At 41.0% G+C, this 26,544-nt stretch overlaps 3 protein-coding genes across 10 annotated transcripts in view; all 3 read left to right on the top strand.

Moving 5' to 3' along the window:
• LOC143100566 (dedicator of cytokinesis protein 9) overlaps window positions 1-4,493 on the top strand; it is an 80,475-nt gene extending 75,982 nt beyond the window's left edge. For all 8 annotated transcript variants that reach the window (XM_076263858.1, XM_076263854.1, XM_076263860.1 and 5 more), the window contains 6 exons: window positions 874-1,020; window positions 1,140-1,350; window positions 2,002-2,192; window positions 2,549-2,649; window positions 2,763-2,901; window positions 3,298-4,493. In XM_076263858.1, coding sequence (XP_076119973.1) covers window positions 874-1,020; window positions 1,140-1,350; window positions 2,002-2,192; window positions 2,549-2,649; window positions 2,763-2,901; window positions 3,298-3,423 — 915 coding nt within the window. In that variant the 3' untranslated portion in view covers window positions 3,424-4,493. The remainder of the gene's footprint in view (window positions 1-873; window positions 1,021-1,139; window positions 1,351-2,001; window positions 2,193-2,548; window positions 2,650-2,762; window positions 2,902-3,297) is intronic.
• A 2,258-nt stretch (window positions 4,494-6,751) lies between these two features.
• On the top strand, window positions 6,752-11,845 carry slc15a1a (solute carrier family 15 member 1a). The gene is made up of 21 exons (XM_076263851.1): window positions 6,752-6,773; window positions 6,875-7,016; window positions 7,103-7,222; window positions 7,432-7,531; window positions 7,638-7,728; window positions 7,995-8,078; window positions 8,192-8,274; window positions 8,415-8,501; window positions 8,597-8,686; window positions 8,967-9,011; window positions 9,107-9,139; window positions 9,269-9,357; window positions 9,477-9,558; window positions 9,667-9,786; window positions 9,935-10,075; window positions 10,183-10,229; window positions 10,317-10,424; window positions 10,523-10,637; window positions 10,730-10,864; window positions 11,081-11,188; window positions 11,306-11,845. Exons 1-21 carry the CDS (start codon window positions 6,767-6,769, stop codon window positions 11,522-11,524), a joined length of 2,046 nt encoding a protein of 681 aa, XP_076119966.1. The 5' UTR covers window positions 6,752-6,766; the 3' UTR covers window positions 11,525-11,845.
• Window positions 11,846-12,845: 1,000 nt separating this feature from the next.
• On the top strand, window positions 12,846-23,462 carry stk24a (serine/threonine kinase 24a (STE20 homolog, yeast)). The gene is made up of 12 exons (XM_076263852.1): window positions 12,846-12,932; window positions 13,681-13,751; window positions 16,022-16,252; window positions 18,114-18,170; window positions 18,284-18,392; window positions 18,579-18,736; window positions 19,482-19,667; window positions 19,885-20,030; window positions 20,611-20,731; window positions 21,300-21,356; window positions 21,603-21,739; window positions 23,188-23,462. Exons 2-12 carry the CDS (start codon window positions 13,710-13,712, stop codon window positions 23,225-23,227), a joined length of 1,284 nt encoding a protein of 427 aa, XP_076119967.1. The 5' UTR covers window positions 12,846-12,932; window positions 13,681-13,709; the 3' UTR covers window positions 23,228-23,462.
• The last annotated feature ends 3,082 nt before the right edge of the window (window positions 23,463-26,544 follow it).

Raw genomic sequence — 26,544 nt, 5'->3', positions numbered from 1 at the left:
GCGTAACATCATTGACCCATTGGCATCGTTCTGTTAGAGTGCTGTTGAGATGTTGTTTTTCGGGGAGTGTTGGAATAACTCTGGTCTTGTTTTCTATCACCCTGTGACCCTGTAGCAGTACCAGTTTACTGACACTGGGAGTGAGGTAAATGGAGCTGATATGGATGCCGTGCTCATTCCCCATTAGCGCTGTAGGAGTGTGATAGCCCTGTTGGTTGTGCTAGTTCATTACTGCTTACATCAACAGTCATACATCATTGGAGTTTCACAGACTGTTGTCATTGTACCTCAGAGTGGTTTCATTGTGGTCATCTAGCTAATCCACTTCATTAGAGCATTGTGTAGTTGATAAACTGTACGGAAAATAAATAGTAAATTGATGACCCGGATGAAATGCATCACTATGCTTCAGGGTTTCCCTTGAGAAAAGATATTCATTCATTTACTTATAAATCCTCTTATTCATTTCACTGTACACATGCTCCTACATTCAGTGTGTTTATTTGATGAGCCTTGAGCTTGACCACGTAAGATACAGAGGCAGTCTGTTTTGACCTTTTGCACAAAAGCAAAGATAGAGATAAGTCACCACAACTACGCCTTGTACACCCTTGGTTTTATCTTTTGGAAATAAGGTTTTCCAAGGAAACGTCATTCTGTTATCACAAGCAAAACCTCTGGTTGTTTTCATAAGGAATGTAAGGGAATGTTGATGATGTCATTTTTTGAGTTTGCAAGGTTCATCACAATTCTGAAGCCACCTTTACAAAATCTCTCTCATTTACAGTCTATTACTCTCGTCTAGTGGTTTTTGATTTAGTTGTTTGTCTATGATGAATGGCACTCCGTGACTGATTTCTTGGCCTCCCCCAGGGGTTCTTTGAGGATGAGGATGGGAAGGAGTATATCTACAAGGAACCCAAACTCACCCCTCTGTCTGAGATCTCCCAGAGGCTCCTCAAACTCTACTCAGACAAGTTTGGCTCAGAGAATGTGAAGATGATTCAAGACTCTGGCAGGGTGAGAGAATGTTTTGTTCCCTCATAACTGCAAATCAAAAGTTCTTAAGATATCTGAGGTGCATCTGTTGTTGTTTCTATTTATGAGTATAAATGTTGCCCTATCACGCTTCGTTCCAGATAAACCCTAAAGACTTGGACTCCAAGTATGCCTACATCCAGGTGACTCACGTGACGCCTTATCTGGAGGAGAAGGAACTGGTGGACAGGAGGACAGACTTTGAGAAGAGCCACAACATCCGCCGCTTCGTCTTTGAGATGCCCTTTACCGTGTCAGGCAAACGGCAGGGCGGAGTTGAGGAGCAGTGCAAAAGGAGGACCATCCTGACCAGTACGTAACCCAGCCAGCCCCCAACCTCGTCCACCCCAAAAGCAGTTTCAACAGAGAGAGATTCTGAAATTCTAGAATTTACGCAGAACACAATGTATGTAAAATAGAATCCTTTAAATTCTTTAGGTTTCTGGTCGAGTTAAATGTCTGTAATGTATGAAAACAATTACAGATTGCCTTTGATTTTACAATATTCTCTCTATATACATCTGGCTGGCATCCCAATCCACACATCACATAGGTTATTGAGGCTAGCATGTCCAGTTTTTCTAGATTGCGCTGTTTTCCTCTCGCCCATCATCTCTCGTCACTCTGTGTGTCTCTACTCTTAGTCTCTCTTTCCTGTGAAAAACACAGATTACGTTTTGAGCATGTCAGCTGTTTATCAGGGGTCCTTCCAAATCCCCGCTGAACAAGTTTTATTATTATACGACATAAAGGCTGTACTTTGGGACCTCTTATCTTCATTACCTGATAATGCTGAACCTCAAAGGATGGAACTCGATGATTAGGCAGATTTCAATTATGTGAAAATCTTCAGTTATCACTAACATCCGCACGTGTTTTTAAATGGATAATGAACGTGGTTGCAGTGCTTTGCGTCAGACGTTGTTTGCATCCTTTTGTTCTCTGCTGTGTGCGCCCCTGCAGCCACGCACTGTTTCCCCTACGTGAAGAAGCGCATTGCCGTCATGTACCAACACCACACAGACCTGAACCCCATCGAGGTGGCCATCGACGAGATGAGCAGGAAGGTGGCCGAGCTGAGGCAGCTGTGCTCCGCCAGCGAGGTGGACATGATCCGCCTCCAGCTCAAGCTGCAGGGCAGCATCAGTGTCCAGGTGCAGAGACGTGCTCAAAGGCACACACACACACACACACACATACATAAAAACATTCACACACCCCCAAACACATGTAAGCAACACTCACTCAAACTGCTGCACCAAATACATGTCCATACACGAGTTCACACACACGCTCAGTCACACATGTTTACCACATGTGGATACAATCTCTGCATACCAATGCAAAACCTTGTGGAACATTTTTCATTTGCACAGTGTACAACTTGGTTGATGCATATCAAATAAAAGCAAGGGGTTCTTCAATTAAATGTCCTCTGATAGTATATGCGATTGAAAATATGACTCAGCATATTCCATTGCTCACTCTGAAGGTTTTGTCATACCCCCAGGTAAACGCAGGACCGCTCGCTTATGCCAGGGCTTTCTTGGATGACGCCAGCACCAAAAAGTATCCTGACAACAAGGTGAAGCAACTCAAAGAAGTGTTCAGGTAAGATGATCACACACACACACACACACACACACACACACACACACACACACACACTAATTCCTGTAATTCTCTTACGTCCCTTGCTGTAACCCTTTTTTTTCACTTTTCAGGCAATTTGTGGAGGCCTGTGGGCACGGTCTGGGCATCAACGAGCGCCTGATCAAAGAGGACCAGCAGGAGTACCATGACGAGATGAAGGCCAACTACAGGGACCTGGCCAGAGAGCTGTCTGCCATCATGCACGAGCCAGTAAGAATGGGCCCCTCGTCCAATCACAGCAGGCCTGCATGCCCAGTCTTTACATCCTACCATCCCCACAACATATGAGCGCACTTGATAAAAAGCTTTTTGCATGCTGTGATAGAAGTACACATGCATGCCCCTAAGTTGTGACAGTGCTCTCATTGGTTCTATTGCAATCCACACCATCACTTTATCACCATAAGCAACAGCATGGTCTGCTTTATATATGGTGCTGAAATAACAGCCCTGTTCTTCTTTTTGTCCTTTTTGTGCTACCACAAGCAGATCGGATGGTAGGCTAATCCACCATGCTATGGCTCTGGAACTTATTGAATACGGATGTGCTGTTGGCTATGCTGTTGTCTGAGAGCTCATGCGTGTTCTTCTCTCGGTCCTCTGCAGATCAGCCCGGTGGAAGAGGGCATGAAGAGCGTTCTTCCTGACTCACTGCACATTTTCAACGCCATCAGCGGCACGCCCAACAGCGCCACCATCCAGGGCATCCCCAGCTCCTCCTCTGTGGTGTGAGGGGGGGGGTCCCTCTCCTCCGTGCGCCTGCCCATCATGCCTGGCCAGTGGGAACACCTGTCCACCTCTCTTCAGCTCTCTCTCCCTTCTGAGTTCTCCATCACAGATGCGGAATCTGCCAACTGCCATTTGCAACAGTATCCCTTGCACAGGCTCAGCCTTCAGTTGGGCTTCATGACTTGTGAGAGGCCTGCTCGTTGCTTATTTGACAAAACACTACGTGGGGCCATTGTTGAGTCTATGGTCTGTTGTCCATAAACATTCATGTGTGTGGCTAGGAGGCGTTGGGCTTCATGAGAGAGGGTGATGGCAGAGGATGGCCATAGTGCTTCAGAGGTGCACAGGCTTGGGCTGACACTTCTGGACTTGGTCTGGGTTTGTTCACTAGTGTTTCCTGTGGAGACATCCCATTAGGGATTCTTAAATGTTAAAAAAATACATGTACACATACACACACAACATGCATGAATTACTCAGCCAACCTTTTAGTCAATTTAATATTATTTTATTCATCTGTATTGTTTATTTACGATTATTTTATATGTACAGTACTCAAATTTCCATACTCTAGTTCTATTTTACTTGTGGCACAGAACCTGATATCTCTTCATTCACTTGTGTTGTATTTTTACAAAGTAGCATTGTGTCACACAGATTGCTCTTTGAACCCTGGAGCAGTCAGTCACTTCAGTGTCTTAGACTGAGAATCTTAACTGTTGGAAGCCATGGCATACGTATATTCCAAGCTGTCTATTATTGTACATACAAAAGGAGTGCAATATTTGCAAGAACTCTTGCTGTGTTTATTTCATACACTGTAAAGATTATGTTCATTCTTCTTGCCAAAGTGATGAAGCGTGAAACCAGTGACGGAGCCTACTGTGGATGTAATATGAAGCTTTTACCATTTTAGTGTTCCTTTTAAGTGTTTAATGAAATCGTTTTATATTTGGGAAGGAATGGGTATTTTTTATTTTTATTTAACAGAATGTCCCTGTTCTGCTGTATTTAAACAGAAATGTCCCCCTAATACTTCTCTTTTAAATAAAAGTCATTCAGTTCTCTCTGAACACTCCTCCACGTTGTCACTTTTTTCATAATTTTCCTGATTGCATGACATCTCTATTGTGAAAATAGTCAAATGTGTACCTTCTTTGTTTCTTTACGAGTTACTTTTCAATTCATCTCCAGTGATACAACAAATTAAATATAAAATTCAGATCTGTTTCACCTCCTCCTGAAGCAGTCCAGCCATGCATGCATTGTCCTCCCACTGTCTTCCCCTCGTGTCTCCACACAAGACACCATAAAACAGGACACAGTCCACCCACCTCCACCAGGTGTCTAATAAGAGACCTTACACATATACTCGTACTAGTCAATCCAGTCTTTCAACAAGGAATCTGCAAGGATATAGCAGGGCAAGAAGGGTGTAGCACATCTCTGCAATCATGACAGGTGAGAAAAGATCATACAAAAAAGTAAAGCAAATCTGCTCATCAGTTTGATCATTGCCCTACCATACTTATCCGACATTAATAGTGGCACATTATTGATCCAACAGAAAAGGGGGAGAAGGATGATGATCAAAAGCCAAAGACAAAGGTAAGTTCTGTCTGCCATAGCCCTTAGATATTGTACTTTTCTTGTATGATTTTTGGTTTCTTATTTTAATCTTCAGTAAGCCCTTTATCAATTCCATTAGTGTGAGTACACATTTGACACATTAAGAATACTTCCAGAGTAAGGTATTCTCATGCTCAGTATTATCCAAATACAAAGTTAGCATATATGGACACATTGTTGGGTGATATCCCATTGAATATAGAAAAAAAAAGTATTTGTTTAACTTGCGGCATCATTATGTACTTATTAAAATGAGTCTGACATGGTAGCAGACTGGAATTTATAATTCATTGAATCTATATTTCTCAGAATGCATCATGCATCTGAAGATAATCCTGCCGATAGGTGTATGTTCATGCGTATGTATATACTCTGTACTGTATGTTAGGGTCAAGCGATTTGGGGAAAATATCTAATTGCAATATTTCAAACAGTTATTGCAACTGCAATTTGATTTCCAACATAATTTTCAAGCTTCTCTTCAGTATTCACTATACATTTAAAATTACTTCTTGGGCAAGACCAGCCCTATTTCTACTTGCTTGCTTTTGCTGTGCATTCATTATACTGTTGCTTATTGGGCTTTTAAAATGTTGGCACATGTTCATTATGTTACCTCAGGAAGAAGCAAAATACTCCCAACTTATCCGAGTTGTCAGCAGTACAATTATTTGTGGCCTTCGCAATTTGTTAATAGCATTAGTTCAAATTACGATTTCAATTAGAAATCGATTAATCTTTCAGCCCTAATGTATGTGGTGTAGTACTTTATTGTGTTACAGATTAAAATTGCTGCATTTTCGATTAATTTTAAAACTTATTTGATGTATGGAAATATCACTTTTCTTAACTTAAGGGATGCCAAAGTTGACTAGTAGTATGGAGGGAAAAAATCAGTGTATCATAACACAGAGAAGACAAAAAGACAATAAAATCAGTCTAACGTAACACTAAGAATAAAAAGGCAGTGTTGATATGTGATATATAGGCAGGTCATATGATAGTACATAAAAATGATAAGAAAATATGGAAAGAAAATCAATGAATTAGACAGAATATGACAGTATACGGCCTCACTTAAATTATAAAAAACAGCCCGCAGATGACTCCTACCTCACCTGATTCTTACCTGTGTATTTAGGCAGATAGCACACCTTTGGATTCACCTTTGGATGACCTTAGGCTTGAGTGCTGGAAGTCCATGTCAAGCCTCCAAAAAGCCTCCATTGCTTCCCAAGCTAGTCTGGGGTTTCGTAGTGACAGTTGCAACCTTGTACAACTTGTTTCACTCTCTGCACCATCCAGCACTTTGTGATAATCTTCTTCAAGCATAATGCAACTACCGCCTTACACATCACAATAGAAACAGTTGACCACATTTCAGCAGAACTGTTGAGAAAGTAACCGTTTTTCACTTCATTTTTAATGCAAATGCCAGATTACATGGACGTATGCTTGACTTTACGCATCTCATTGCAATGAGGCATAGGGTAGGATGCTTCTGGTTATGTTATGAAAAACACAATCCAGTGAGTGACATCTGTGTGCAGAAGAAGTCGATTGCGTAGTGCGCGCAGAGACATATTTTGCTCAAGTCACACCTTTTTGTTCTCTAACAATTCTTTTGTTCCACCAGAAGGTGGAGTGCTGTGGCTATCCACTCAGCATATTCTTCATTGTGGTCAACGAGTTCTGTGAGAGATTCTCCTACTATGGAATGCGAGGTAAGCCATGGCATGTGCTGCATATGCCTTTGTTGTTGCAGCGTGGAACAACAGTATTGTTTAGTAGTTGACCCCAATATCTCTCCCTCACATATCTCCAGCTGTGCTCGTGTTGTACTTCAAGTACTTCTTGCTTTGGGATGATGATCTGGCCACCTCCATCTACCATGTCTTTGTGGCCTGTTGCTACCTGACACCAATCCTTGGGGCCATTGTGGCTGACTCGTGGCTTGGAAAGTTTAAGTGAGTCTTGGTCTTTAACACCTCTTTCCTCTCAAAAATTCCTTCACTCTTGCCTTTTCACATCTCAAATTCTTGTCTCCCCACAGGACAATCATATACCTGTCAATAGTCTATGCAATTGGGCAGGTTGTGATGGCTGTAAGTGCCATTCATGACATCACTGACACAGATAAAGATGGCACACCAAACAACATGTCTCTTCATGTGTGAGTAGCATTTGGTACCTCACCTTTTGAATACCTTCTTAATAAATATTTGAAGAATAATGTAGGAAAAGTGCTTTTCTAATATTTCACACTTCTGCTACTTATATAACATCCATTGGCTCACTGGCAGCATAGGAGAAGATACTGAGTCATTTTACCCAGCCTCCCCTCAGCCTCATACTGTAGCTGTGATGTGGTCTCTGTCACAGGGTCCTCTCCATGATTGGCCTGGTGCTCATTGCTCTGGGAACAGGTGGGATCAAACCGTGTGTATCTGCCTTTGGAGGAGACCAGTTTGAGGACCACCAGGTCAGGAGCCGGCACCTGTCTCTCACAGTGGACACATTTTTACATAGAGCCGGAAATGAGTTGCAAGACATTTGTCATTTAATGTTTCCTTCATTTCACTCATCAGACAAGGCAACGGAGTACTTTCTTTTCCGTGTTCTACTTGTGCATCAATGCTGGAAGCCTTCTCTCCACCATCGTCACCCCAATTCTAAGAGGTAAGTGGGGAGCCAAATGTCAAACTGAGTCCTTCACTTCACTATATCCTCTTTCATAGCTGGAGCATTCTCCCGATAAGACACATGTAGTATTGTCTTAATCAAAAATTGTACTGTGCATTATTCAGTAGAATCAGGTCCGTCTCTCTCTCTCTCTCTCTCTCTCTCTGTCTGTCTCTCTGTGTCTGCTAACATAATTGTGTACTTCTTTAACATTGCGAGGGGTGAGGGACTGCCTGACTCAATGTGTCCCCCCACCCACACAGGTCAAGAGTGCGGCATTCACAGTCAACAGAAGTGCTACCCTCTTGCCTTTGGTGTCCCTGCTGCTCTCATGGTGGTCGCATTAGGTGGGTTATATTCTCTCAGTCCTACTGAAGAGCATAGATTCAATTCAGTACCACCCCATCACTTGTATTATACATTTTGAATAAACTCTAATGGCGTTGATTTCTGTTGTCAGTTGTTTTCATAATGGGAAGTGGTATGTATGTCAAAACCGCTCCAAAAGGAAACATCATGCTGGATGTGTGTAAATGCATTGGTGTAAGTATAAGTGTATTTTATTAAGTTGACTGTATGTGTTTATGATTATGCTCAGCAGTATTGAAATATATGTTAATAGTGAGGCTTGCAGTATCTCTTCAACACTTAACAGAATAACTTTATTCTACTTGTTGCTACAGTTTGCCATCAAGAACCGTTACAGGCACCGAAGCAAACAGTATCAAAAAAGAGAACACTGGCTAGACTGGGCCAATGAAAAATATGATGTATGTATGATTTTCTTAGCGCACACATCTCAAATCAGATATTACAATGGGACCAGTGCACTGAACATGATGCCTCTCTCTCCTTGCCCCTGCAGAAACTTCTGATTGTGCAGATAAAGATGGTGCTGAAGGTCCTGTTCCTCTATTTGCCGCTCCCCATGTTCTGGACCCTGTTTGACCAAAAGGTAACTTGGATCATTTCATACCTTTCTCAAACTAAATATTTAGTAAAGAACTGTATAATGATACGAAGCCCCTAAAGGGACATATGCAAGAAGAAGAAAACAAATCTGGTGCACACCAGAAACGTTCTCATGCAGAAACTCAGTGCCCCTCACCAGTAATGTAATGACCCAAAAAGGACATGAAAAATGGTTTTGTAGGTTTCTGGTGAGTTCACATCTAAAGTGATTGTATGCAGTGCATGTGAGAATGCCACTAAAACAGAAACATTAATATCTACAGGGTTCTCGCTGGACTCTGCAAGCCACCACCATGAATGGGGACTTTGTAAGTTACCATTTTCAACATCCCAAGTGACATTGTTTCCTTAAACACATCACTTTTGTCTCACCACTCCTCACCACTCTTTTGTCTCTATACAGGGATTTTTGATTTTGCAGCCTGATCAAATGCAGGTATGTGCCATCACTTTAACCAAATACTGAACAAAAGAAAAAGGATTTTGTTGATGTCCCTTATTCAGTGTTTAATATTCACATCATCTCCTGCTAAGATTTTCATACAAGTTGCATTTTATTTCACAGACTTTAAACCCCATCTTGATTCTCACTTTGGTTCCAATAACTGACCGGATTATATACCCACTTATTGAGAAATGTGGACTAAACTTCTCGTGAGTGTTCTTTTAAACAGCTACTGTGTGTAGAAGCAATAAAAACATCAGGATTGATACAGCTGACATTTCTTTCAGTCTTGACAAAAAAAAGTAATGACCATGTATTTGTCCCACAGGCCCCTGAGAAGAATGACAGTGGGCATGTTTTTTGCAGCAATGGCCTTTGTTTCTGCTTCTATGGTTCAGCTTGAGATTGATGTAAGTGCACTCACACAAAGTATGCTAAACATGCCCAAACCTCTGTCATTGAAATACACTAGTTCTAAATGTACTATATGAACTTATAATGTTGCTTTATTTCAACAGAAAACCTTGCCTGTCCTCCCCTCAAGCTCTCAGACCCAAGTTCGGGTGCTAAACATGCAAAGTAATGGTCTGATGGTAACTATTCCACCTAACGAGCCATTTCCAATTGGACCGAACCAGGTAGAGTATAAAGAAGGAGTTGGTTTCACATGAGTGCTCGAATATATTGTCTGACATGCAAAATCTGAATGTGATGATACATTTGAAAAGTTATTCTCAACATATTGGTGTAATCCCACTAAATCCAACTCCCTAAATCATATTTTAGGCAAATGAGCAGTATATAACATTTGACAGTGACACTATATCTGTCTCACTGAACACTACTACACCTGGACCAGTTCCATACAATGTAACAAAGGGAATGAGACAGACTGTAGTTATCGGTCCTGGAAACAATATGATGTTGGTGAGTGGTTAATATTTTGCACCATTACAAATATGCACCATTTACTATTAATCATTATTACCACTAAGAAGTGATTTATTTGATACCCCTTTGATCTCTGCTTACAGGTTTATGATTTGACTGCCAAACCCGAGCAAGGAAACAATGCATTAAGGTCAGATATGCAGTAATGTTAGTCTTTTGAAAATAAACCAATTCAAATTTTCCAGGCCCTTTACCATTGTGCTTCTGTTTTGCCCAGATTTATCAATGGTTTGAACACAGCAGTGAATGTGTCTACTAGCGGCGCAGACTATGGAGCAATAAGCACAATGATGGCTTCAAACTACTTCCTGATGGCACATGGAACGTGAGTTCGGCCTTACTGCTGAATCAGATCTCCTGAATTAGACCTCTCTCACAGAGTGAAATTATTATTCCTTGAATTTTTACTCTTTTTATATCAAGGCGCGTATTCACAATCAGTGGGCCTAATACTGGACAGCAGTGTGAGTTCACCAAAAAGCTTGGATTTGGAGGTGCTTATTCTATCATCATTCCCAGCACACTCACATGGGAAAATGTAAGATCTTGTCTATACTAAGAGTAAAAACAATTGCCTACATCTGTCATTTTTGTGTTCAGACTAACAGATCTCTTGTCTGTTCTATCCAGTGTGGCAACATTGTGGAGGTTGAGGAGATTCAACCCAACAGTGTTCACATGGCTCTCCAGATTCCACAATACTTCCTCATCACTGCAGGAGAGGTAGTCTTCTCTGTGACGGGTTTAGAGTTTTCTTATTCACAGGTAGGTGCCAACAATATCCCTGTGTAGACTAGCCTATTTCAGGCTTGCACCGCTGATTGCAAAAACATAAATCTACCGAGATCTGTGGATTTGTGTTGAATCTAGTCTAATATCCTTGTGCAAATGGTCCTCCATTGAATCAATGCAAGGCTTTCAGACGGGAAACAATAACAGTGACAATGTATGTACTTCATAAAATTGTGCACTTTCTCTCAGGCACCAAGCAACATGAAGGCAGTTCTTCAGGCAGGTTGGCTGCTTACTACAGCTGTGGGCAACTTTATTGTTCTAATTGTGGCTCAGCTGGCAAAGTTAGACAAACAGGTACAGGACTCATGGTCAACCACAGTTTATTAATTGGTGACTGCTAACTTTATCCTCATCACATCTATGGAGATTTATCAATTTCTCTCTAACCTTCATTTTGTGTTTTTCTGACAGTGGGCTGAGTACTTACTCTTCGCGTCACTCCTGGTTGCCGTCTGTGTAATCTTCTCCATCATGGCTTACTTCTACACCTACATTGATCCAGTAGCAATCGAGGCTGAATTTAAAGAAAAGGAGGGACTGCCTTCAGAGAAAAATGAGAAATTAGAAATGAAGGAAAAAGACTCTGTCCAACATGATGATGAGGAAGAACCAATTCAAACAAAAATGTAAAAAGATACAGCAGACTGCCTTACTTCAAAAACACACTATCAGATAAATCAGAGCCTTGTGAATGCCAGTGTATGAAAATATAGGCTACTTTACCACAAATAGCCTACTTGGCTTAAATGAAAGCAAAAGTCACAGAACATAATACAAACATGGGATAATATGTACTTCACCATCTCATTATTATTTGAAAGCTAGAATAAAGTGAGGGCTCATTGTTTTGTCTGTTATTAAAGTATAAATGTATGACATATCAAAAATGCTCATTTAATAGGCTTTGTAAGCACTTTGAGCTAGTTTTATTGGAAAGAAAAGTGCTTAGAGAGAAAATGTTTTGTACAGCTATCATTAAATAGTTTCATAAATTAACGATTGCATAATTCCATGGCTATAATAGGCTATTAGCCATAGATGTGTCACATGGTTAAGAGTTTGATTTTTGCATTCATACAATAAATATTTAATAAGAAAATCATCTTGTTTTTTCTCTCCCAACATATTATCATATAATCACTTAATCAATTACAGAATCAATGTATAATTATAACATTATTTCAATGCCTAGGCTATTTCAATGGCTATGGTTGTAGCCTAGGCCTTCATGTACCTGTCAAGGTTAGGCTATGCTTAGGCTAAATAAACAGACTACTTGGGTAACTCAGATATCCCTATGTAGGTTAGGCCTAGAACTATGTTGGGTAGTCTCACATGTGGTGGTCTGTTCAAAACTAACTCACTGGTTGAATTAAGACAACAATAAAATTGTGTTGAAGTCATTGTGAACTTCAAACATATTGGCTATGTAGGCTATAGGCTAACCTGTTTCAAACACTGACGTTTTTAGGATAGACTTGTAGCCTGCGGCGGGCGATGACTGCAACACCACCCATTATAAATTAATTAAAATGTAGACATATTGCAAAATTAAATAGGTCTACATTTAAAGATTTCCAAGTGGAGTTTCAATGTAGAAGCAATCATTTGGCATAATTATGGCCTCACTTTAGGTCAGTTTTGGCTACTTTATGGCTGGATTTGGCAGATTTTGGACTCTCTTTGGGTGGGTTATGGCCATATTTTGGAATGTCACAATTGGTTTTGGGTGAGTTTTGGCCTCCTTTTGTTTTGATTCTGGCTTGCCTAATTTGGGCCATATATGGGCCGTACATCCCTCCAAAACTGCAAGCCAGTTTTGGGCCAAATTTGGCCCATAATGAATTTGCTATCTGGGCAGGTCAGCATGCATAGTCAATCCATAAATCTCCCCACGACTGTTACAACTCGAGTGAACATTTAATATGACTCCGCCTTGATGTCAAAGTGACAGCTTTCAAGATGGCGGTGGTTGTTCGGAGAAAGTGATGAGGACAGGATAACAGAGCATTAAAGTGGTAATAGCGTTTACATTGGGGTAAGAATGTATATGTACATATATCCAACTAGGTAAAGTAGTAATGTTAAAGCTGCCCTTTCGACTGGCGAGAATAAAATGGTAGAGAAATCAGTGGCCAGACGCGAGTAACGTTAGCGAGGAAATCGCATCAAGCAGCATTAGCTAGCAGGCTATCTAGCTTGCAAGCTAAATGTTATCTTGTCTAGCCTGGGGCTAGTTATAATGGAATACATAGCTGATTTGTCATTAGTAGACATTAGAAAGAGATCATTGCAAGTAGAAGGTTAATTATTAAGCAGGTTAGGCTCTGTGTCCAAAGCTATATCATTCTAATATCAATTTACGTTTTAACGTTGTGAAATATTAATCTTTCTGATAGCTAATAACATTCTAGGCAGTGAGCAAGTCAACTTTCTTAACGTTAACGTGAACGCAAAATATCCGCTTATTTTGACGCCTTTAGGTTTACCTTACCGTGAAATGGTGTGGGTTTTCTGTTACATTAGTGCAAGGCCCGCCTGAAAAAACGTTATTGTTGTAAGGTGAACTTATACAAGGACTGTAGTGCAGTATGACCACGAGTTAAATTTTGACTAAAGCCATAATTTCCAACGTTATTAAAGTTACATTAGCGTTCTAACGTAATGTTACAAAGCGTTGTTATCAGTAGCAGCTACCAGTAACAGTAGTTATTAGATTGTCTCAAAATGCCATCAATAAGGAAGTTAAACGATGTGTCTGACTTTAACGGTCTCGGATTTGGCAGTGCACTTTTGGCAGCTTTCCAGAGACGAGATGGCTCATTCCACTGCTCAGAGCGGATTGATAGGGATACAGGTAAGTCATCACGTCAGATGTTTCCTTGTGGTGTCAAGCCGGGTATTTGTATGTCTGGCCTCAACTCTCAGTCTCTGGCAACATTAAGCATTTAAACTGAGCATGAGCAAATAGTGCAGCATTTTGTTTTGTAAATTAATGCTAGTCATGTCTGATTGGGGCTTATATCTGCCTTGACTTGAAGTAGATTAGGTAGGCTATTTAGTAGACATCTCAAGAACAAAGGTGGAAAGGCATCAAAATGAATGACATTAAGGAGATTGTTTTCCTGGCAACTTGCTGTACAGCGTTGTATTATTTTCAGTGGCCTATGCCCCCTTTGGAGGTCACTTCTGGTTTTGTTCTTGCTGGTACCTAGTCTGTTTGAATATCAGAAAGCTTGTAGAGCTTTTTGCTGTCAATGGTTTTGATCCTCGAAGTTACACAGTGTGTACTGGAACAGGTATGCCTACATCTGATATGGTATTGTCTTTGATGATTAGTCGAGTTGCGTTCTAGTCTGCAAACTAAGCTTAGCATGTCATGTCGTTCTTTATCTTGCAGATGAATAGTTCTTGTTATTTGAAGTTGTGCTTACTGCCAGGGCCGTTACATTTTATAGGTTTGGACAGTTGAACTCAGTGAAATGGGCAACATGTTGATATGTTCTCATGTTGGAGATCACAAGCAGGCAAGGTTTTTCCACCACAGCTGGATGTGCTGAGCCCCTAGCACACCCAGACAGTGCAGCTGGGCGAGGATCAAACACAGGCTTTGAGAGGGAGGCTGGGGGCAGCTTTAGTCGCCGCGGCAAACCTGCTGACTGAGGAAACAGGCGCCCAAGTTCCCAGCGTGTGGAATCTACACTCACAGCAGCCCTGTTGTCTTTTCCTTCACTCGCAACAATGGAGGTTTGACTCAACATGATGTCTTTCACCTGGCTGACCGCTTTGGTGGCACAGCGGGCACTCGGCCCAGAGTTTTCTCTTCTCCTTTCCTCTCCTCTCCTCTTGTCGGTCCTCACCTCTGCCTCTCTGCGGTCTGTCACGTTTAAATGCTTTAGAAATGTAAAATCAAATGAGCAGACCTCCATGTAGAAAGACAGGTTAGTATCTAGTTGGCAAGATGGATATGTTGCTTTAAGCTATACTCATGTCAGGGATATAGAGATGTTGATGAGTCATTTTGAAGACTTGACCAGAATAACTAATTTCATCTTCTGTTCATACTTGCATGAACTGGCTCATGGGGAATTCCTTGTTTGTAAAAAATTAATATTGAATGAACATTGTAATGTGAAACTGATCCATGCTGGGAGAAACTCTCCTTGATTCTATGCAGGTTTTTTGGAAGTGACAGGTTTTTGTTAATGTAGGCCTACTATAATTAATCACAATCTAATTTTGAGCACAGTACAGTAGGCAGTAATGTACGGATAATGTCACTCATTTCACTAGAATTGATTTCTGACTACTGATGTGTAATATGCTTTTGCATTTTTTTTTTATTTGAAGTGGATTGCTATATAGTTCAGATTGTTGCGGGTTGATGGTTTTTTATCTCCTTTTTGTCTGTTTCTTTTAATTGAAAAGAGTTTTGTCAATGTTTGATTGTTGTGATGGTATGAGTCTTTGTGCTGCTGTGTCTGGTTATTGATTTGTCTGGGACAAGATTAGATAGGCCTAGATGAGTTAGCTATAGTATCTTCAATGTAAATATGTAACAAGCTATATGGGCATGGTCAGGGTTACTGTCAATCTTGAGTTATCTGACAAATCACTGACACGTCAGCAATTGACCTCTCCAGAATAAGTCCCGCCTCCGTAACTTCCGTATCCATCCAACTTCCGGGCGTGGATTGTCTATGAGAAATAACATGGCGTTTCGAAATATCATACCGGTAAAACATCTGTAGGTAGCGAAGTTGAAAAAGCTGGTGGGCAGATTGGCCTACACACTTCTGCCATATAGTTTCCACTGGATTTTTTGATTGTCGGTGCCGTTTAAGTAGTATACTATAGACTATACTACTTAAACGGCACCGAAAATCAAAATATCCAGTGGAATCTAGATGGCAGAAGTGTGTAGGCCAATCTGCCCAGCAGCTTTTTCTACTTTGTCACCTACAGAGTTTGACAGGTACGAGTACCAGGTTCCAGTAAACCAAAGCAAATGAGAGTTTTTATTTATTTAATTCAGTCTCTCAGTAAGGTCACCATGTCCAGATATTAAATGAAGTGAGGATAGTACGTTCCGTCACTGATACCCTGCTGACCCTTTCTTTCCAACAGAACCACAGAACTGACCCCGAGGAGCTGTTCACCAAGCTGGAGAAGATTGGAAAGGGCTCTTTTGGGGAGGTGTTCAAAGGCATCGACAAGCGCACTCAGTCAGTGGTAGCCATCAAGATAATCGACCTGGAAGAGGCAGAGGATGAGATCGAGGACATTCAGCAAGAGATCACAGTCCTGAGCCAGTGCGACAGCCCCTTTGTCACCAAATACTACGGCTCCTACCTGAAGGTCAGCATACTGCCGCCACTTGGCATTATGGTTGAACCATAACGAAAAGCTTAGTACCAGTGACGCCTTAAGAGTTGGACTTTTCCAGGGGGAGTTTCATGTGAATGTAATGTATAGCTCCTGCATAACACATGGACACAGGTTACTGGAAGGAGAGCATTGCTTTTGGAACTGTTAGGAAATTTCCACAGATAGTAGGGTCCAGATATGAAACATCAACCTCTGTGCTATCACATTGCGTAGGGTTTGCTTCTGTTTTGCAATACTCAGTTGAACCCGTAAGTCATACCACAAAATGTTGATGTGAACATTTTTCTGGCGTTACATATAATTTCATCATTTCGCCTGAGGGAAACTTGATCGTGTTCAAGTAGAGAAATTAATCAAGGCACTCTAAATCATTCAAGTTCTGCTGCTGATAAGCAGAGAACTGCAGGAAAAACATCTGACCTCAGCACAGATCTTCAAAATCATAATGTCTCCTCATATGAGTGCAGAAGCTTGAAGAATGTGATGTGGGAAGGAGGCTAGCCAGCTGGGTCTCTCTGTTAGGCTCTAGCATCTGTTGCAAGCAAGAGAGAGGTCGAGCGAGGCCCAGGCGTTGAGCATACCCCTCTGGTTGGGTTCTCTCTGGAATTGCCACCCAGATCCAGCTCATGAAGGTCTCCCAGACAGTGCTGCTGCAGAAATTCCAGTGTTGCAACAAATGTGATAATCAAATCAGCTTTATTGAGCAATGTCTGGCATGGGGATTTTTCTTGCTAAAATTGTTTATGGTTGCTTGCAGTTCTCCCCTTAAAACCCCCATAAAACCTCCAGTTGGCCTGTTTTGTGTTGACGCTTTAACTGGTTCAGATCAAGTCAAGTCAGTGCCAGATATCTGGATTGCATATCAGTAGTATATCAGCTGATGTAGCAACTTCTGCATTGGACCTCTTAGCATAGCAAGCTTTGCTGCTGACATACCATCAACATTGATTGTGGCAGTGGTAGGGGACGGCATGTATCCTAGCTGCTGTATTTTGGCTAAAAATACCAAATAAGAATATAAAAAGCTGTCATCTGCTCCATCATTCATTTGCCATCTGTACCGTTTGAGTTTGAGCACATGTCTAAATACAGCTGAAATGGTGCATCAGTCTTGAAGGATGTGGCGGGTAATGAGAGGTGTGGGAGGCACATGTGGGAGAATGCAGTTCACTGTCTCCGACAGACTAGGGTAGGTGATGGCAGAAATGGCTTTAGTCCATGAGGGCAGCTGGGTTAAGTGCTTGTGTTAATTGTGCCCCACATAACTGACTGGTTCTGGCTGAGCTCATCTGAAATGTCCCTAAGGGTTGATTAATAGACCCAGTGTTACAGTCTCCTATCTTTCTAATTAAAATATTATGTGCTAGGCCTAATTATAGCATGTTTTTTTTAAGTACATAGATATATATTCTTATTTTCTGGGGGGTGGGGGGGGGGGGCGTTTTGACTTCAACTGAATAGGACAGGAAGTGAGTGTGAGAGAGGGAGATGGGGTTAGGTTGGGAAATTACATGAAATGACACGTGATTGGGGATGTTTAGGCACAATTGCTTCTCTACCTTGCTATTTTTGGAGATGATTTACTGTAATACAATAATACTGGTTGTATAACAGTTGCCTAGGAAACAAATGACTTTGAAAGTGGATTTTTTTTCACATGGTATTTTGTGTGGTTGGTGTGGTTGATGTCTTATAAATATTTTGTGTTTTATTTTTATCTCCTACAAATTAAAAATTGGACATCTGGCTGGAGACTCACTTGTATGTAGTCATGTATAGTATACCCACTCATGTTTATAGTGCCCCTTCTAAAATGTATTTTCTTCTACAGGACGCAAAGCTATGGATCATCATGGAGTACTTAGGGGGTGGATCAGCATTAGATTTGGTAAGGTCATTGCACAATTGTGAGACAGTGTCTGTGGGGGGAGTGGGAGATTTGGAGCTCCTCTTGTATGTAAATGTTCATCAATGCAAGTGTTCCTTATCCCTTTGGTCCAGATAGAGCCGGGGGCTCTGGACGAGTCACAGATTGCCACCATCCTCCGCGAGATCTTAAAGGGCCTCGAGTACCTGCACTCAGAGAAGAAGATCCACCGAGACATCAAAGGTACACTTGTCAGACGCTCCGCTTTTGACAGTACAGCTGTGCTGTCATGCAAAATTCAGCTATTTCTTTATTCGTGTCCTTTTCCTTCATTTAGTTACTCATCCAGTCAGATCTTTGTTTCCCCTCATCTTGTCTCTGCCCCTGCATTCTCACAACTCTCATAACCATATGTCTGGTGTCACTCAGCTGCCAACGTGTTGCTGTCGGAGCAGGGCGATGTGAAGTTAGCCGACTTTGGCGTGGCAGGCCAGCTGACCGATACGCAGATCAAGAGGAACACTTTTGTCGGCACGCCTTTCTGGATGGCACCTGAGGTCATCCAGCAATCAGCGTACGACTCAAAGGTGAGACTTAAAGCCTTTACTCACAAGCATACATGCCTACACACACACACACACAGGTAAGGCAGAGTGACACCTTTATGACTGGAATTGCCCGCTAGTAAAGTTGGCTTTTCATGAGTTCATGAACGTTTTTTCATTTATGGAATATTAGAGATTGGTTGGCAAAGGTCTGAGTACTGAGGACTCTTTTGCATGACGGAAAAAATGCTTCTTTAGTGACTGATAATGGTGGTGTGTAGCTCATGGCTGGGTCTGATAGGTCATCAGAAAAGGCATTCATTGGGAGTTGCCACAGCAGATGAGTCATGATGTACTACATCGCTGTCGGAAGGGGTCGACGACTCCACAGTGGTCAGACGGATGCTTGTGCTGCTGCTGCTTCTGTTGCGTTTTGCCCTCAGATGAAGAGCCCATCTGTCGAGCTGACAGGGAGTCCAAGTTCATCTGGTGCTGCTAGAGGGTGAATGATTCTCTTTGCAGAGCTAAAAGCAGCAGAAGGGCTAATTTCAGGCCCCCCATGGCTTCTTTTAACCCACATCATAGGGCTTACTCATTGGGAGCATGCAGCTGACTCCTGGAACCACCAGTAGAGGCACGATTAGCTGGAGCTTTTGAGAGGTTCTAAAGCTGGGTTAGGTGGGGGGGGGGGGGGACTGATTTGTTGTGGCCCTTTAACAGTTTGTAATGCTTACCGGGTGACGGAATTGAATTCTGTGGCTGTGCTTGATTGATGTGTGTTTTGCAGGCAGACATCTGGTCTCTGGGCATTACAGCCATTGAGCTGGCCAGAGGAGAGCCTCCCCACTCTGAGCTGCATCCCATGAAGGTGCTGTTCCTCATCCCAAAGACCAACCCCCCTACGCTAGAAGGAAACTACAGCAAACCCCTCAAAGACTTTGTAGAAGCCTGTCTGAACAAAGAGCCCAGCTTTGTGAGTAACCTCTTTGTCTGAAGTTGAGCACAGCGTGCCAAGTAGTCTAAGCCGTTTGCTGTGAGTTTTTCAAGAAAGCACCAAATTGCCCAAAAAAGGCACGTTTTGCCGTCGAACTTAATGATGTATGACTATCACTCTTGATTATTTGTAAGTGGTTGAACAATATGTTCTGTTCTCGCCTCAAAGTTGTTCTCCACAATGATTATCTCCCCAGAGGCCAACAGCCAAAGAGCTTTTGAAACATAAGCTATTCATACGGCACGCCAAAAAGACGTCATTCCTAACAGAGCTGATCGACAAATACAAGCGGTGGAAAGCTGAGCGGTCACGAGACGAATCCAGCTCAGATGATTCCGATTCGTAAGTCCAGTTTAAGACACCCTATTTAGTTTGAAGACACTAGATTGTGTTTTCTTTAGTTTATTTTGAGTTTGTTTATTTCACTCACATAGCTTATCATTACATTTTAATTCACACATTCCCCTTAGTCTATTTCCTCCCAAAAACATCATGCAATTTCACTGCAGAAGTATAAGAAATGCATAGTGATTGACTCTTGTCCAATCAGATATCAGAATAAGAATAATTTGTTCACTGGACCTAACTTGTATATTATAATCCTGTATATAACCGGTATTATAATCCTTATACTGTTGCTGAGGACAGTTAATACTGTAAGATGTAAACAATTGTCTTGTAACACAATTGCATGTAGTAAAAATATTAGAAAATAGATTAAAATGTTAAATGTTACAAGACATTTTAGGATTTTGGCATATCCTTGAATTCCTGATATTTTTATCTGTGGGAAAATATCCTTTTATATTGTGTCTGTCTGGACTTGTGCATAGAGAAACAGAGGCCATTTTGACATTTGTGGAGAATTGCATTTTCACTGTTGTGCTAGTAAATGTATGCTATGAAATGATGGTTTCCCCAGAGAGCAAGACAAGTCTGGCAGTAACGACTCAGCAGATGATGACTGGATCTTCAACACCATTAAAGATCCCAGTCAACTACTGAAAGACATGGCCGAGCTTAATGGTCAAGAGACCAACAAGGTAAGGGAATAACCTCCTGGGACATGCTTAGTTATTTCAGTGCATTCAGGTCCTCCACCTTTTTGCTGATGGAAAGCCATCAGCAGTGCCAGTTTGCTGTTAAACACACATGCACACAGGTATGTTACAGCAGCCCCCCAAAACTGATTAACCCAAAGACGAAAGAGCAAAGAAAAAATGCAATTTGTCTGCTGGCCTTCTGTGATGAGACTGTGCTAATAACAGTGAGAAACAGTCGTCACTGTGGTCAGAGTGAATGTGAGCGTAATCTCGGTGGCTTTTAATAGGACGCATTTGTGTAAGCCGCATCTTTTTTTAGGAAGTGGTTTATGGGATAGACTGTGTCATGATGGAGGCATATTTTGGACCCAGTGTTGTATCATATCATGCACTTAGTAGCAGAACTGCCAGATCATGTGTGTGAATGTGGGTGCAATTTTCGGCCCGGGTTTGATTACTGAAACCTTGGAATGGTTTTCCTGTACATGTTCAAGCAACACCAAAGAGTTCTTTGTACCTTAAAATAATGCTTCCAACATCATTTCAGTGGTTCATGTTTTTTTCACAGATCACTGTCACAGAGTCACAGAGTATGTCCACAATAATCTCTCCTTTATTTGCTGAGGTAAATAATTATTTTTTGTTGTCTTCACTAATCTGTCTGTAGATGTATTTTAATCCAAACCTTCACTACTTTAGTTTTATAGTTAACAAAATGCAGTCTCAATCTCCACATCCCAGCATGTTCTATCCTGTGCAGACAAATGAAACATCTAATTCTTAAGTCCATATTTGTGAAGCTAACTCACTCTCCTGGTATGTAACGCTACTGTTGGTATTTGAGGCTGTTCTCCTCTCCGTCTCCTTACAGCTGAAGGAGAGGGGCCAGGCGAGTAACGGGAAGCCCGAGGCCCTAGAGGCCCTGCAGGACGCCATCCTGCTGGCCGAGAACACCTGCCCTGGCATCTCCGACTCCCTGGTGACCGAGCTGGTGGAGAGGGTTCGCAGGTGAGAGGCGAGCGAGTACACACACATGTATGGCTGGCTACTTTGAAACTCAAACTTGGGACACCTGTGTTTCTTCTCCACTCGTAACTAGCATGTTTAAAGGAATGGTTTGGCGAAAGACAAACTTTTGTTTTTGAGCAAAATGACGTTAACCGGAGGAGTTTTGAGATAGGCCGATACAATACAAACATGCCTCACGTTCAGCTAGATCTACGCAGCGCTGCAAGAAGTCGAGTGCACCCACTGATTTGAAACTACTGATATAGGAAGGAAGGTTATACACAGACTTCATAAACCATCCTTATTATATAACCTCTTTTTAAAAAAAAGTTTACAATACTTCGATTTGTCTGTAGGGACCCTCTCCACACTACCACTGGAGTATAAAGCAATTTTCAGCCTTGCCAGAGGTTTGAAAATAGTGATTTATTTTGATGTGGCTCCATACCTGCTACTACAGGCTACAACAAGCCATTTTGTTGCTAACGCAAACAACAGTCTATCTCAAAACTCCTCTGATTAATTAAAAAATGAATTAAAAAGTTATCATTCATAAATAGACCCTAGGTTGATCTTACGCCAAACCATTCCTTTAAAGGTGCGTTTTTTAGACCAAAACATTTTGTCACTTACTGCAAACATCACCTAACTAACCGCTAGCTGTCTGTGTCCTAAATACACTGTAAAAAAACGCGATCTCTATGAACAGCCCAGGCTCCAAAAACGGCAACAAAAACAACCTGGACAAACCTAGCCCATAAAAACATAAACTATTCCAGCAAATCACAGAAGAGATGCGCGTTTAGGAGAGTTTCAATTGCACACGAGCAGCACGGGGGATTATATTAATTATATATATATATATATATATATATATATATATATATATATATATATATATATATATAATTTTCATTTCATTTCATTTGTGGAGATTATTTTATATGTTGAATTAATGAATTCCATGCTTGTTTATCACGCCTTTTTCTACAGTATGTGTAGGCTATGGTCACTGATTCTGTATTTTGTCAGAATGTTTTTCTTCTATCTTTGATGTTATTTAAATATGTCGCTATAAAGTTATTTCTGTTCAGGGTTCTGTATATCTCCAGTTTGTCATTACTTTTTATTTCTTCCTTCCAGAATTTAGTGTAATGCATCTGATTTGTGTTGTCAATTTCTTTTAGTGAATGTGATGTAGGTTAATTATGTTATTGCTTGTTTGTCTCTTTTTCTCTCCTTGTCTTTTTCTTTCTCTCTCTCTCTCTCTCTTTCTTTCTTTCTTTCTTTCTTTCTTTCTTTCTTTCTTTCTTTCTTTCTTTCTTTCTCTCTTTCTTTCTCTTTCTTTCTCTCTTTCTCTTTTCTCTCTCTCTCTTTCTTTCTCTTTCTTTCTTTCTTTCTTTCGTTCTTTTTTTCTTTCTTTCTTTCTTTCTCTCTCTCTCTTGCAGGTTCTCTATGCACAGGGCCGGTGCCTCCTCGTCCCGCTGAGCGCTCCGTCAGACGACGTGTTCTGGACCAGCAGCCCCAGGGGAGAGAGGCCCTCGTGACTCGTTCACCCGCAGCAGAACGTTGAGCTTGTCATTTGCTTTTGTTGTGTGTTTGTTTTCCCATGAAGCCAGCGTCCAGGTGGAGTGAAGTGATGACAAGCTGCCTTGTGGGCTTTGGATAGATCAACCTGCTGTAAGGCACTCCTGATGTGAGTGTGTTTACCTTTAAATTCACTGTTTGGGTGGGGTGGGGGGTGGGGGGGGGGTATATATAGAGGGAACCACAATAGCTGGCTCAACAAATTTTGTTTCTTTGTAAACTCAGGTATTCTGCTTTCAGTGAATTGGCTGATTTTGGAGATTGACCACTCTGATTGGCTGGCTGTACAAAATATGTAAATAGGCTACTTTTTACATGTGTAGACAAATAATGGAGGGTACATTAAGGAATCACTGTGTACAACTGGCCATGTGCTGTAGATAGTAAAGGGTTAATTATTTAAGTAGAATTATAAATGGCCATAACTGAGATTGCCTTGTCTTTTATATTTAATTTCCTGTCTTTTCTTTCGATTTTCCCCTGCAAAGTTTAATTTTAGTACATTTCAGGCAGAGCCATGCCCTTTATGTGACTCATGTGATTTATGTTCATTGGTACCTCAGCTGGTTTTAATGCTACTCAGTCTTTAGTTTTTGGTTGTTTTTTTAGTGCTTAAGTGTTGCTCTTTGCATCTTGTGATTCATATTCATGTGTGACCTATGCTATATATATATATATATATATATATATATATATATATATATATATATATATATATATATATATATATATATATATATATTATAAAGTAAAATTAAGGCATAGAGGAGAAAGTCAGGATCACAATCTGTCCGAGCCACTTCAGACTGACTGAGCACACACTCCCACACACCCCTGATGATGGGACAGTTGGTTTAGCATTGGTGCGCTTGCTGTGTCCTTGGCCACTTTTGAGTGAGTGTGTGAACTCCGTAACCCCTCTCAGTTTACCACACTTCTGCTGAGGTCACTTCGTCTGGAGAACACATCCTTGTCATGCTGCGGGGGCAGCGCCATCCTCAACAGATACAAGTCTTCCTGAGAAGCACAGTAGTACAGTTGAGGAGAGCACCAGCAGTTTTGAATTGCACCCAGAGAATTATTGCCTTATAGAAAAGCTAGCCATAGTGATAATACGAGTATGATTTCAAGTGTACAGCTGTGCTGTGTGCAATGACGTCTACCCAATTAACTGAAGATGTAAAATTGCCGGTTACCTCTGTTTCCTTTTGTGTGAATCTTTAAAAATTACATTTGGAAATTCAAACATTTTCCAGACAAACATAGAAGGGCACTCGGAGAGCTCTCTCAGCCAAGGCCAAAAGCCTCACCTCAATGCAATGTTGACTAAAGTGATCATGGATTCTCCCTATGGTTTTCACCTGCTCCAAAATTGAATGGCTTCTTCCTTGGACAATGCTACATCTTTCCATCATGAAAATCGGGCCAGTAATTTTTGTTTCATCCTGCTTACAGACAAACAAATGAACATAAGGCACTGAAAACAGCCTCCCTGTCCGAGGTAATAACGTACACATGAAACACTTGATTGACCTTGAGTATCTGTAGGCTTTAGGAAAAAGATGGCAAGAAAGAAGCCATGTTTTGGTTTAACAGTGCACTTTTGCCTGCCACAGTTTGCTTGGAGTGGTTTTTCAGATGAATGTGTAATCTGAAGAGCTGAGTTAGAGGTATGTGTTGTAGCATACTGCAGTTAGTGGTGAGACTGCTGGTCATATCCTGAAAATGTCTGCCTTAGCATCTCAGCTACCGAGTGGGATGCCATTAGAATCAACTCTTCAAGCTTCGACAGATTTGAGCCAAGTCTTGCCCCTTTTCAGGCCTCGGCAACAACTGGCTCTCAGCCCATAGCCATCAAGATGTGTATGCAGCAATAACAGATCAAAAAGGTTTGGTGATGCTTAAGTGAATGCGTTATTTTAGCGAAATTAAGTTGTGTTTGCTACCTGTTTTTTTGTTGTTGTTTTTAATGCTGTCCTTGTCAGTTTTACTTACTATTTTACAGGGTATAGTGGCAGTAAATAGTAGTTGCCATAGCATACTGTTTTTTAGAAGTTTTCTATCTGCTAGATGTTTCAGAGCAGATGCTTTTGTTGGTATGAATAGGCTCTTTGTGTGAGGCATATTGTCAAACTTGAAATGTTATCGCCAAATTAGGTCTGAAAGGAGGCCTTCTGGTCTCACAAACGGCACGTGTGAACAATATGTTTATATGCTCATTCCTACATTCCTACTGTATTCAGTGATTTCTCTTTTCTTTGTGGAGAGATCCCCTTTATCTCTTTATCCTACTTGTTTTTTTTTTCATTATTATTATTTTGTGACAAAAAGTGCCATGTCTGAAATCCTCTCCCGTGTCACCTAGATTACATTTGCGTGTTATTTGCACCTTGTGGGACTGTCCAGTTCGGTTATTAATGTGTTGCACTTTGTCAAATGTTTTAAGGACTTGAGAAAAGAGTGGTACTTGAGGCATATTATGTTCTTATGTCTTAACTGATTGCTACTGTACCTTTTGTGAGTAAGGCAATAAATTATTCAGCTCGTCAGGATATTTTCAGCACTGGTAGGCTATATTATATTGAACAAATCAAAAGTAAATCCAGTATTTTTGTAACTAAGAATAGCAGTGTTATACTGTATGATAATATAATCTGATATTCAACTTAATGTTAATGGGATGCTTATCATGAATTCCATTTTCTGTAACCTGGCTGATGGTTTGTAGTCCTCCTGTATATAATCCTTGCTCTTGTCTTTCAAACTCCAGAGTGTTAAAGCTTTCAAGTGATTTAAGAAAAATAAAAGAACTGAAATTCGTAAGATATGGTCTGCTTACTTTATTCCTTAAAGTTTTGGTACTATGTACCAGCATAGTCTGTTGACTGTTGGAGCTGCATTTTACCTACACTTTGAAAAGTGTGCCTTAAATCAGTAATAGCAGCTGAAAATTGGTGCCTGTTGTTGAGGAGAAAAACTGCAGAAGCCTATGATTTTGTACTTCCATACTGTAAATTACATTGTATTATATCCTAAAATATACTTCTATTTTATTTGTCAAATTCATTCAATGTAATGGCTGCATCCTTAATGTTGGCATCAACTCCATCTGAGTTAACCTTTCCCTGAGTTCATCTAAGGAAACTGGTTGGTAAGAAGAAAACTGCCTAAGGAGTTGAGCTGTTATCAGCTGCACTGGGATTTTGTGTTAGTTGGAT

The sequence above is a fragment of the Alosa pseudoharengus genome, unplaced genomic scaffold (genome assembly GCF_046254945.1).
Source record: "Alosa pseudoharengus isolate Yale_2024_CS ecotype anadromous, Long Island Sound unplaced genomic scaffold, YU_APseudo_1.1 YU_APseudo_1.1_scf_3, whole genome shotgun sequence".
Taxonomy (NCBI): Eukaryota; Metazoa; Chordata; class Actinopteri; order Clupeiformes; family Clupeidae; genus Alosa; species Alosa pseudoharengus.
Note: the sequence above shows the minus strand (reverse complement) of the source record. Positions and strands in the feature narration are given on the sequence as shown.

Excerpts from the sequence above, each read along its gene's own strand:
- slc15a1a (XM_076263851.1), top strand. Across the intron at positions 7,017-7,102 it reads TCGTGGCTTGGAAAGTTTAA|GACAATCATATACCTGTCAA; the intron begins GTGAGTCTTGGT and ends GTCTCCCCACAG. Across the intron at positions 10,076-10,182 it reads CTGGAAACAATATGATGTTG|GTTTATGATTTGACTGCCAA; the intron begins GTGAGTGGTTAA and ends CTCTGCTTACAG.
- stk24a (XM_076263852.1), top strand. The coding sequence starts at position 13,710 with ATGGCTCATTCCACTGCTCAGAGCGGATTGATAGGGATACAG. Across the intron at positions 19,668-19,884 it reads TGAACAAAGAGCCCAGCTTT|AGGCCAACAGCCAAAGAGCT; the intron begins GTGAGTAACCTC and ends TTATCTCCCCAG. Across the intron at positions 21,740-23,187 it reads CTGGTGGAGAGGGTTCGCAG|GTTCTCTATGCACAGGGCCG; the intron begins GTGAGAGGCGAG and ends TCTCTCTTGCAG.